This window comes from Petromyzon marinus, chromosome 5, assembly GCF_048934315.1.
Source record: "Petromyzon marinus isolate PM22_M1 ecotype Great Lakes invasive population chromosome 5, UKy_Petmar_22M1.pri1.0, whole genome shotgun sequence".
Classification (NCBI taxonomy): Eukaryota; Metazoa; Chordata; class Hyperoartia; order Petromyzontiformes; family Petromyzontidae; genus Petromyzon; species Petromyzon marinus.
Window position 1 is genome coordinate 20384795 of NC_133671.1, and position 12571 is coordinate 20397365.

The 12571-nt window shown below is 48.4% G+C and overlaps 1 protein-coding gene across 3 annotated transcripts in view; it reads left to right on the forward strand.

Moving 5' to 3' along the window:
* LOC116939200 (CAP-Gly domain-containing linker protein 2-like) overlaps positions 1–8270 on the forward strand; it is a 59540-nt gene extending 51270 nt beyond the window's left edge. For all 3 annotated transcript variants that reach the window (XM_032947328.2, XM_032947327.2, XM_032947329.2), the window contains one exon: positions 295–8270. In XM_032947328.2, coding sequence (XP_032803219.2) covers positions 295–613 — 319 coding nt within the window. In that variant the 3' untranslated portion in view covers positions 614–8270. The remainder of the gene's footprint in view (positions 1–294) is intronic.
* The last annotated feature ends 4301 nt before the right edge of the window (positions 8271–12571 follow it).

The following is a 12571-nucleotide window of genomic DNA, read 5'->3' on the forward strand; positions in this document are numbered from 1 at the left end:
GAGAGGTATATTTTTAGCAGCCGTGTGCTTCCCAAAAGTCACGCACCCAAGGATCATTTCATAGCATTACGTGAAACATTATTTGAATTTCACTCGGATGCTCGTTCGTAAAATTAGTTGCGATCCTGGTTTGGTGTCACATCCTGCACCTTGCTGGTATTGGCCTCTTGTCGCATCAGCCGTGGCACAGCTTGCATCACTTCTCAAACGCGGGCGTCCCCTCCTCTCCCCCACCCCACCCCTGCCGTCGTCTCGAGCGTTCAATTCCTTCCCGATTGCCCCCCCTCCCCGCAGGAAGTCCAAGTCGCGCTCTCGCCGGCCGCCCCCCCGAGTCTTCTGCGACATCTGCGACCGTTTCGACCTTCACGACACCGAGGAGTGTCCCACGCAGGGTCCGCCGCCGACCCTGCCCGCCGGCCCTTCTCCGGCGTCGTCGCCGTCGTCCGGTCCGCCGGCCCAGCGGGCGGCATCGCCGCCTCCGCCCTCCCCGGCGCCGGCGTCCCCTCCACACTCGGCGCACCGAGGGCCACGCAAACAGAACCGGCCCTACTGCGACGCGTGCGAACTGTTCGGCCACTGGACGTCCGAGTGCAACGACAACCAGACCTTTTGAGAGAGGGAACGGGCCGCCCGCTTGCGCGCCGCGTCGTCCCACTCCTCGTACTGCTGCTGCTGCCGCCGCCGTACGGTCGCGGAGAATGAGCTAAACCTTCTTCTCCCGCTTGTGCGTGGCTCTCTATAGCGAATCTTAAGCCCATGTCCGGGTTCGATAGCCCGAGCTCAGCCTCGGCGAAAGCCGAATGGATGTCTGTGATGCCTCCGCTGAATTTAACCGAGGTGCACAATGTTGTTCGCTCCGCTCTGGTCAGGATTTCCACGGTCGTATGCCGCCGGAATTTCTCTGATTATTTTTGTTTGTTTTTATTTCCGCGTGGATTGGCGGTGTGGCCGCCACACCGGCCGTGGACACTACGGATGGATCCGGTCCAGCGTACGCCGTTGCTTTCGAGGCAGGTCCAACTCGTAACGAGCTAAACCGAACAATTATCACAAAACTTGAATCGGCACGACCCAGTAGAGTCTGCCCGGTGGTCGCGCGTAACGGCACCGTGCCACCTGCCAGGGGTGAGGCTCCCAACGAGGTTTAATGCCTTCTCTTGAAACGTCTGGCAAATGTGGTTAGAGTTTACATTTTTAGTTTTATTAATTTCATTTCTGCTTTTTTTGGTAATTCAAACTGCACTTGCATCTAAATGGTCGGCATTGCTCTCTAAAACAGAAGCTTGTTAAGGTATATTTTTTGTATTTTAAAGACGTTAGCCAAGTACTACTATTTACACTCTCCCTCCTGAATGTTCGTCACACGCTGGATGCGGTATAGAACAGGCTCGTTCATATGCGAGTCAAACAAAACATGATAAAAAAAATTAACCAATCCTCTATTCGCCACTAAATGACGGTGATGTCACCACGGCACCTATGCCAGGCCAGGTGCACTTTGAGGCCACTTGAAATGTCGAAGGCTCGCTGACAGGAGGTCTCGGTACAGACCCAGGTGCCATTGGTTGGCTAACTGAGATGACTGGTAGATGCACCAGCTTTACCCCCTACTGTGCCAACTTTCTGCATTTTAGCCGCCGGGTGCTCCGCTCGTTGTTGTGAGCGTCGCTCCTCTGCCTTCCGTTGTTGCTGGAGGACGACTGCCTCCAACTGCTCACTAGCGTCCTTCACGAGCCTCCGCCATACAGGCCGATCTTGACACCGCTGGCACTAGTCGTTAGCAAATCTACTCAGCTCCACATCCTCCTGTATCGCATCAGTCCATCTCTTTTCCAGCCCATGTCGTGCCCGTTTAGCCCCATCTATGCGGCCAAACAGGAGTTGCTTGAGCATGCGGTGGCTGGGCATGCGGGTTACATGACCCAGCTCACACACACACACAGCCGCAGAATGCTCTAAGTGTGAGCTGACCCCGTGGAAATTTGATCGTTTCATCGAAGGTGGATGGCTGAGTTACAGAAAGAACAAATCAATGCCCGTCCTGACACGGGGACCACGGAACGCTCGCTTATTGTGCCGCACTGCCGATGCATCCGGCCAGGTCTCCCTCCTTTCTTGTTCTCCTCGTGTCCTGCCACCACCGTCCTGCCACCACAGTCAGCTCGTTCTTCCGCCGAGTCACCCGTCATCCTGCCAGGTGGCTCGGCGCCACAGCGAGCGGCTCGCAATCGGAAGGTCGCGAGTTTCAAATCCTGGTTGGCAGTGGCGAAGAAAGGGGGGGGGGTGATTTAGCTCATCATTCCCTCGGGGTCGATAAAATCAGCACCAATGAGAACCGATTTTTGGGGAAAGTCCAGAGTGGTTGTTCTATGGGTTGGACTCGCCCCCTACCGTGGGTACGTGGACTTTCTACCACTGTCACAGGAACCGCCCCATTTTCTAACCGACACAGTGGACCTCTGATGATGACTGGAGGACAAAAAACGTGGAATTCCTTCGCCACTATTGCCCAACCGTTCCCTCCCCCACCCCCCTCTTGACTTCTCCCCCGGCAATTCTATGACTTGCCATGAATCGGGTGGGGTCATGATTTTTCTGTTGTGGTGAATGTAGCGGTCTCTAGTGGCAACAGGGTCACGTGCTCCCATTATAAATAAGGTATTACAGCCAATAAAAATGATTGACATTCAGCTCTCTGTCGACGATCCACTGCTGGAGGAAGGCCTCCCCACACCAGGTCGGTCAGCAGAGGCTGTTTGACCTTACTTCACCACGCTGGCGAGTGTGGGTTGGGTCAAGGTGCTGCCACGGAGTGATGCTGGCGCTGTTACTCGTAAATGTATCTCGAACGGGTGTGATATTCACCCCACTCCGTCTCTCCTGTTAAGTTTCATTAATATGTCTGCGTCGTTTCGGTTTCCTCCCACGTGTATAAACGCTTGTTCATTGGCTGGAAATATCTTAATATTTATAGAGAGAGAGGACTGCGGAGCTTTGGCAATAGTTGGTAGTGCTAACCGCCTTGGCTGCTGCCTCGAAGCTTTGGCTCTTCGGTGATTGTGAGAGATGCAGTTTGCGTGAACAACAAATGACACTGTAGATAAAAACTTACGTGAACAAACTTACAGCGCCTGTGTTTTTTCGTGAGCGCTGTATCTGGTATGACGTATAACAATAGGTTTTACCCTTTCTGGCAATGAAACGGGAGGTGTTAAGATGTTCAAACACCAGATAGATACCTATTGCAAGGTATCAAGTCTGCATTAATCGCACATACTTGTGTAAAAACATGCACTCAAACATGCTCTGACCATATACGCATTGTCTTGATTGGCCTATACCAGAGACAGCCTTCTCGATGGCCTTGGTGAGCACTCCAGTATAAGTCTCATTCTTTATGGCCTTGTCTCTTAACTTGGTGAGCACTCCAGTATAAATCTCATTCTTTATGGCCTTGTCTCTTAACTTGGTGAGCACTCCAGTATAAGTCTCATTCTTTATGGCCTTGTCTCTTAACTTGGTGAGCACTCCAGTATAAGTCTCATTCTTTATGGCCTTGTCTCTTAACTTGGTGAGCACTCCAGTATAAGTCTCATTCATTATGGCCTTGTCTCTTAACTTGGTGAGCACTCCAGTATAAATCTCATTCATTATGGCATTGTCTCTTAACTTGGTGAGCACTCCAGTATAAGTCTTATTCTTTATGGCCTTGTCTCTTAACTTGGTGAGCACTCCAGTATAAGTCTCATTCATTATGGCCTTGTCTCTTAACTTGGTGAGCACTCCAGTATAAGTCTCATTCTTTATGGCCTTGTCTCTTAACTTGGTGAGCACTCCAGTATAAGTCTCATTCATTATGGCCTTGTTTCTTAACTTGGTGAGCACTCCAGTATAAGTCTCATTCATTATGGCCTTGTCTCTTAACTTGGTGAGCACTCCAGTATAAGTCTCATTCTTTATGGCCTTGTCTCTTAACTTGGTGAGCACTCCAGTATAAGTCTCATTCTTTATGGCCTTGTCTCTTAACTTGGTGAGCACTCCAGTATAAGTCTCATTCATTATGGCCATGTCTCTTAACTTGGTGAGCACTCCAGTATAAGTCTCATTCTTTATGGCCTTGTCTCTTAACTTGGTGAGCACTCCAGTATAAGTCTCATTCTTTATGGCCTTGTCTCTTAACTTGGTGAGTACTCCAGTATAAGTCTCATTCTTTATGGCCTTGTCTCTTAACTTGGTGAGCACTCCAGTATAAGTCTCATTCATTATGGCCTTGTCTCTTAACTTGGTGAGCACTCCAGTATAAGTCTCATTCTTTATGGCCTTGTCTCTTAACTTGGTGAGCACTCCAGTATAAGTCTCATTCTTTATGGCCTTGTCTCTTAACTTGGTGAGCACTCCAGTATAAGTCTCATTCATTATGGCCATGTCTCTTAACTTGGTGAGCACTCCAGTATAAGTCTCATTCTTTATGGCCTTGTCTCTTAACTTGGTGAGCACTCCAGTATAAGTCTCATTCTTTATGGCCTTGTCTCCTAACTTGGTGAGCACTCCAGTATAAGTCTCATTCATTATGGCCTTGTCTCTTAACTTGGTGAGCACTTCAGTATAAGTCTCATTTTGCAAGAGTGACCTGGGCCGCCAAAATGATAAAGCAAAGCGAGTCAAGTGCAGCGAATAGAAATCGGAACAAACAAAAAAACACAAAAGACACGCTCGGGCACATTCCCGGTGACTTTCCCCACCAGGGCACTCCACAGCTGCCCGAGCGGGACTGGCACCCCCCCCCCCCCCCCCCGCCGCGCCCCACCCTTCGGCCCTGGATTGGGTTCGCAAGAGGTGGCAGAGTCTCTCTGGACATGGGGAGTTGGAGGGCCCGTGGTGCTGTTGCGACTTTCAGGTGATCAGAGCTGACCTTAGTGATCAGAGCTGACCCAGCTCGGTCAATCTGCTGGCTCCACACCACCAAAAGGGTCTTGGTGGAACGTTCGACATGTCAAAGTTTAATGGGGTTTTCAAGGTTTCAAGCGATATGTTTTTTTTTGTTTTATTATCGTGTTGTTTAAATTGGCTTAGTTGAAAAGCTTCACCTGACGACTTTGCTTGCCGCCTCCACCGCTGCTGTGGCAGATAGAAAGGTCGAGTGTCCCGGTGAATGTTGATAACCCTCAAAAGTGCATCGTCCGGGAGGTCCGGTTTTGTTAAAAGTGGTGGGATTAGGTCGGTGAAAGTCAAGCCGTTAAGTTCACCGTGTGGGCCTGCGGTGAGTTGGGGGGGAGGGGGGTTCAATCAAAATTAACACGAGTGGATTGTCATGCGGTTCAATGAACTCAGCAATGGATATTTAAAATGTTGATAGTGCATGTGGGTTATCGAGTTTATCCAGGATAGTCGTCAAATTTTAAGAAATGGAATTACACCCCCTTCCCTGGGGCCTGTAATTTTGCACTTTTTCTGCATCTGTCTGGGGTAGATAGCATTGAACATGGCAATGAAAAATTGAGGGGTTTTACAGCGGAAAACATAATCGATGATAAGAAACATCTATTATACGCCTGTCAGTTCCAGTTGTCATAGATGTTCTCCCTTGAATTTGTAGAGTTATTTGTTGTTATGTTTACGATTCTTTTCCCAGGAAATCCTCAGGAAGTCTCAGGAACTCCGGAGAGTCCTGCCAAGTTCTCAACCGAGTCATTTGCGGTGTCATTTTTTTAATTCGGCAATTTCGGACCGTGACGTCAGCACACAATGGCCGACCCTTGCGAATGACGTCGTTGGATTTTTTGTTGTTTTTAGGTTCACTGTGAAGCGAACGGCGAATATGTTACGGTTAATACAGAACCGCAGTAGTATTAACCAGGGCGGCCGCTGGAAATGGTGCAGGGAACCTCTGCACCAATCGGCGAATGTGCTGCGGCTAGGCCGTGTCACCGCTGGGCCGTGTTTATAATTACACGGAAGACGGCCGGCAGCAAGCTGTTCTTTTCTTGGACAATGTGGTCACGTTTCTTCTGCGGTGAGGTGGGAAATGTGGCTTGAATTTCGATTTTATTGACCCTTACAGTTACGATCACTGACAGTGGCACACCAAGCCAAACATTTCAGAGCGGGGCAAAATGAGCTTGCTGGCAACTACAGTATAGTACTAAGTTGTTTCGATAAACAAAGTTCATTGCATATGAAGTACATTTTAATAATACAATATTACATCGATCTGCGTTGAAATGTACGTGCATAAATCTTAATTTATTAATTCATTATCTTTTTACATTCATGAACAAATCTAAAAAAAAGTTATCAATGACATACAAAGGGGCCTGTACGCCTCTGACCGTTGCAGCAGCATATGAAGCAATTGGCGGGACCCCGGGGTCCCATCACTGCCCCGGGGGTGGGAAAAACCACGTAGCGACACGAGACTTGCCTTACCGACAACAAAACTAGTGTCAATCGATTGGCCTCGTCGAGAGCTACTCGGGGCACTAAGTTTCGTAAAAAGTTGAAAAATTACATAAACACGTTAAATTCACTGCCTGGGGGGCGGGCTCGCCCTTGGCAAAGAAGCTGAGGATCGACGGCTGACCGGAGGGCGTCGTCGCCGCGCGCGACCGCGGTGGACGCCCCCCGGGGCTCGCGTTTGGCCGGTGGGGTGGCGCCCATCGTGTCGATCGCCGCCTGCTGGCGCTTGTTGGCGCGAGTCTGGGCGGGCGGCGCGTTGCTGTCGGGGTCACGAGTGGGGCGGACTGAATAATAATAATTATTGGCCTGATTTTTGCGGGATCCCGGGGTCCCGCCAAATGATTCATATGGCGTTTACCAGGTTCAAGACCGATTATTTTCGTCGCCTTATTAATAACTAACTCCCCTTCCCTGCGCGGTTGTTAATTCCGTCAAGACGATGGCCCTGTTTGTGCGAACAGTGAGCACCAGAAACAGTGTCCAAGCCAAAATGTAAAAGTCTCTGCGTAGTAATACGGTGTTGAGGGGGGTAAGCAGGTGTAAGGGCGGAGCATACTACCCACCCAAACTCTCGCACCAACCCTGACGAGCCAGGCAACTGGCCACTATACCGGCCCTGGCCCTGATCATAACTGATCCTAACTAATCAACATCAGCCTTACTAGTCACCCCAATCACGCAACTTTCGAAATAACCAGCCATTAGTCCTCGTCCTCTCATCCACCCTAAGTCTTCCTCGAATTAAGCCATCCGTTCATCCACTAATATGCCTTGCGCTGGCCATAATTCCCTACCCCGGGTTCAACTCTGGAACTTCGTCAGGATTCATTTTAAAATTTTGTTAGTTTTTCAATGTTTTTGGTGTTCACAGCTAATTTCGTGGTACTGGGGGCGAGGGGGGGGGGTTAGTTTTGCGCGTGTGCACTACACAGAGGGGCCGTGATTGCACGGCACGTGCTCGATAGTCCGTGGGTCAGAGCAGAAATTGGTGCCAGCTCAGGTGGTACAAAGGTCAAAAGATCATCACTGCCATTGACATCGCATTCCCCCCTCTGCCATATCTTCGGCCAGGCCGCGTTGTTTCTTGCAGGTCGTGGGCGGGGAGGGGGTGTCTGGTACAACACTCAGCAGTGGCTACTTCTTTACGAGCGTTTGTGGTTGGAACGTTGGATCAACGTTGTCCCCACATACCATGTTTGTTGGGAACCTGCTTTTACTAGTTCTGTGACACATGGGGTCCCAAATCCCTAGCTCCATATTTCACAGTTCCAGGCCATGAACGTCCGCCTCGGGTTTTCCAGTCTCAGGTGTTGACGCGTGCAGTCGGCTTCGGTGACAAATCGGAACGCTCCGGCTCTGGCCTCATCGCACACAGCCCACACAGTGTTCAAGGGGAACTGGTCTGGTGGAGCTCAGCACCACTGGAGACTGCCTTTGTGCTCCAATTATCAATTAGTCCACGTGCATGCGGCATTGTCAACTGGGACTGGAAACCCCGAGGTGGACTTTGTAGCCTCCTCAACCCGGAGCCACCATCGTACGCCGCCCTATGAGCCTCTGCTTACCACCATACCCACCTCCCTCTATGATGACGATTGGGGTTGGATACCAGGCAGTACCACCAAGTGGACATTTCTGGTCTGGGCTCATGGACTATAACTCGTACCCCCCCCCCTCCCAAGAAGATGTTAAATATTTGACATGAAAGGGCGTATATAATTGTTTTAAAAGACCAGTGCCAGGTTGCCTGTAAATTAAATGTAGTGTGTACAGTAAACATTAATAAATGCAAAACGTTGATTGAAAGCGTCAAACTTATTCACGGGGTTTATTTGACTTCAAGTTTCGTTTAACAACAAAAACAGTGGGCTCACTTGAAGACTATTTTGTCCGTGGGAACACCTTAGGAACGGCCGTGTTCCGAACAACGGGCGGACCACCCTTATCGTCAGTCGGTAGGATGATTGTGAAAGCCGCAGCGAGCCACACGCGACCACTCGTAAAAAGATCGTCGTGTGTGCGTATGCAAGGGGTTTTTTTACACTTAACAAGCACCCACTTTCGTACACGCGCAGACAATTGGATCTCGGGCTGGGTACACCCGCCCACCCCATTTAGTCACCCCAATTCATCATTGTGCCTCCAATGACCCCCAACGTAAATTGGCCACCGGCCAAACACAATCGACGCAACGCACGAACCGACGTGGTCGAGCAGCTGCCAATTGTTGTCAGGGCCCTTGTTTGTCCGCGTTTACTTTATTTAGCACGCACAGAGAGATAATTCGTCACCCTTTACAACAAAATACACGATAATGGGGGGGGGGGGGGGAGGTGTGGGGGGTGAGGGAGAATTGCAGACTTTAGGTGGGTTATACGCAACCAATGGAGAGTTCGTGGCGCGATGAAACTCGGGGCAGTTTGAGCGAAACTCCGGCGTGCGTTGATGTTGAATTCAGCCGTGAGGAGTCTCAATTCACCACAGAGGAGGAGGAGCTTTATCGGACAGAATTTGATCGATACATTGACCACGTATCAAGAACATGTATATTAGTTATCGTCACGATCTTAATTTGTGGTTGACGGGGTGGTAAATGAAAAAAAATAATTAAATGAATTTATTTTATTTTATTTCTACCCACGTGACTTTACCGAAAGAACCAAAGAGTATGGATCCCTGCAGTCACGAAAACTTCAAATCTAGCTTGAAATGAAAAGACGTTTGGCAGAGAAAAACTTCCACCAAACGTTGCCTAACCCAGAAACAAATGTGGACCATCGCCTTTGTGATGCCCACTCACAATCACGTGTCAATCCGAGTTGTTCCTCACATCCAGCCGGTGGGTGGTCACCTGTTACAGGTAAAGAGGGGAACGTGGCCCCATTATTCCTGTGCAGATGTGGCGATTGGTGTTGGAATCTTCCCTTCTCCCTGCTGCAGCCCGCTACCTGTCCAGCATGATTGCATTCGTTGATAAGGAAGTGAACTTTATCTTGTTATGTCACACTCAGTGCTCTTGCTGGGTACTTTAAACGTGAGCCCATTGTGCTGAGCACACGTGCATGCACAATACAACAGCCACGTTCGGTCACTATTTGTCGGAAAACATTCCGAACTTGAAGTTATTGCTGATTACACAGATAAAAATTAGTGCACTTAGACGCCGACAGAGGTGAAAAGACATCTTTCAGCAAAGTTGGTGCCCTGTATGTACTGTGTAAGGTGTGGTGGACATTGTTGAGCGTTTGGCCAAAAGTATATGTCCATGGGCCACGATGTCGATTTTCAGATGGATGGGATCCACTGGGAATATTTATTTCACATCTCATATGATGGAAGGTGTTACCCCGTATCAACAACGTTGGTATCCTGTAGCCAATACAAATGTACCGCTTTTATTTGTTTGTGCCCGCATTGTCCAAGCAATGCATTGTCCAAGCAATGCGGGCCAATCATGCACATCGGCCGTTTTGCAATTTGCAAATGAGAGTTGCAGATTGGTAATAAATACATTGGCTCGCCACGTACATTATAACCGTACCTTCGAGTCCTTTCCAGGTTATTAATCGGGGGTGGGGGAAGGATATCACTCTAATGGAGTGGTTCTTTATCTTTACCGCAGCCTTGCACCGCCTTTGGTTCTCAAGCGTAGAAAAAATATATAATGTGAATACATACATAGGTTTGATTAAACAAAGTAGTTGTACTCACGTGCTGCCCATGTCTCGGCACCCCCCAAAGGGTGCATGCACCCCAGGTTCAGAAGCACTGCTCTAATACAACACGCGTGTATAACTCTTTGGGAATTGCGTTCATGCCGCTTTCTGAAAATAAAACTCAGCAGCCGCTTTTGATTTTTCATAAAAGTGAAAATAGGGTGAAGGAAATGGATGAAGGTTTTTCACATTTATTTAACCTCTCTGTACATCACCGACCATTGTAGTGCGCCCATAGAAGCTGTTGCAGAGCCCGTCACAATATAGCAAGAGATAACATGCAAGCCACTGCTGGATGAAGACCTCCCCACACCACGTTTGTTATGGCAGTTATTTGACCATACTTCACCACGCAGGTCAGTGCAGGCTGGTGTAAGTGTGGGATGGAGGCAGGGGACCGGTTCAGATATCACTCGGCCACCCACGTTGGTCTTGACCAGGTACAGAAGACATTAGGTCGACGGGTTCGTGCAGCGCTGTGTGCCAACCACTGCGCCACCGCTCCACCTCGCAAAGCAATTACAGCATTTAAGCCTGACTCACATCTCGACAGAAGAGCCGACTGAACCACGCGGAATCGGACGATCCAGTCGACCGGTGGAGAGCAGGTGATGCCTCGGTCATCTGCTCCAGTGTCGTCTGCTGAACAGCTGATGATTCGCGCGCCGTTACGACTGACTCTGCCTCTCACAAATGGTTGTCATTGATCTACGGTTGGTCTGATGGACACAACATTAATTACGGAATTCTAATCTCCGCGCGTAAGGCAGCAATATGTTCAGAAGCTACATTCCAATTGTTGATTTCTGCTGCTGGCCAGGAGGTAGAGGGCTTCAGGAGTTATTTTTGCTGTTCCTCATGTTAAGGAGAGCGGTGGTTTACTGTATACCAATGATTCCTAACCTGGAGTGCACGCACCCTCTGGGGGTGTGAGATGTCCTTTCGGGGGTGCGAGACATGGACAGATCTTTTAAAAAGGTAATAATTGATCGAAACACACAAATTAAGCACGGGCACGTTCGTGCAACTACTATGTTTCATCAAACCCTCTGTATGTATTGACATTTCGATTGAAAGCTTTCGTAAAGTCACATAGAATGGAAACAAAGTAATACAAATAAAACATAATAAAATAAAATTCTCACGACGTTTCGGCCACAACACAAGTAGCCGTCCTCAGGTGTAGAAACTCAAGCGCTGTCTTCTGGACAGTCCTGTTTCTTTACCTGAGGACGGCTACTTGTGTTGTGGCCGAAACATCGTGAGAATTGTATTGTTTTATTTTATTTTATTATTTTATTCTCATTCTACGTGACTTTACCGAAAGAACCAAAGAAGAAGGCTACTTGTGTTGTGGCCGAACCGTCGTGAGAATTTTATTTTATTATGTTTTATTTTTATTACTTTGTTTCCATTCTACGTGACTTCACCGAAAGAACCAAGAGGATGTATTGACATTGTTCATTTTTGTTTACGATTGAGTACCAAAGGGGTGCAAAGGCGCAGTCAAGGTCAAGAACCCACTGCTGTATGCTGTCCATTGTTTGGGTTTCATGGCCACAATCGCAATGCCGTGGCTCGTGTCTTTGATTATCCATTCATGAAGGAGACGTGACCGCGCATCGGATCCGTTGATGTTCTGGTGCGGTTGACAGTTCCACCTCCACGGTCTTCGAGGATGAGGAGGAAGTAAAATGACAAAATGACAGAATGGGCGAGTGACGAGAAATTGGAAAACTGAAGGGAAAGCGATCGCACGACAACAAGGACTAAAAAGGCTGATTTAAAATTACGGTAGGGTCGTTTTATTTTGATTGCGACTACTACTACTACAGTATTCTTCTCAAACTGCTCTTAGGTTGTTTTGACATTTGGCCGAAGCGTACAATGTTCGACTTGCTATGAAGGCTTTGTCACAACGACTTTGTGAAGCAAATGTGCAGGCGGGACCACAACTCGCCTACGCACGAAGGTCCCAAAATAAGGAGACAATAAATAACCTACAATATCACTTTTAAAAAAACGGACGTCAAATATACACACTTTTACTACACGGATACGTAAACTTGAACTATAAGTGATAACTGAAAACAAATATAGTGCAAATTATACGAATGTTAACATTTTTTTGTTTATATTATATAGGCGCGTTTACTTAGAAATAAAGGTGGTCAATAGTGCATGATTTAAGAGAACAAGACGCGCGGACACATTTCAACTGTGCGGTTGGAATAATCATAATTACAATTGTAACCCTAATTTATGCCAATTCAAATTAATATGACCAAAGGGGGGGGGGGGGGGAGTGTGGATTTTGAGAAAACCTGGATCCCTTTTGGTGCAACTGCCATGCCCGCGAGATTGAACCGGCGTGGGCCCCTAGTCCAGGCTGCTGACCA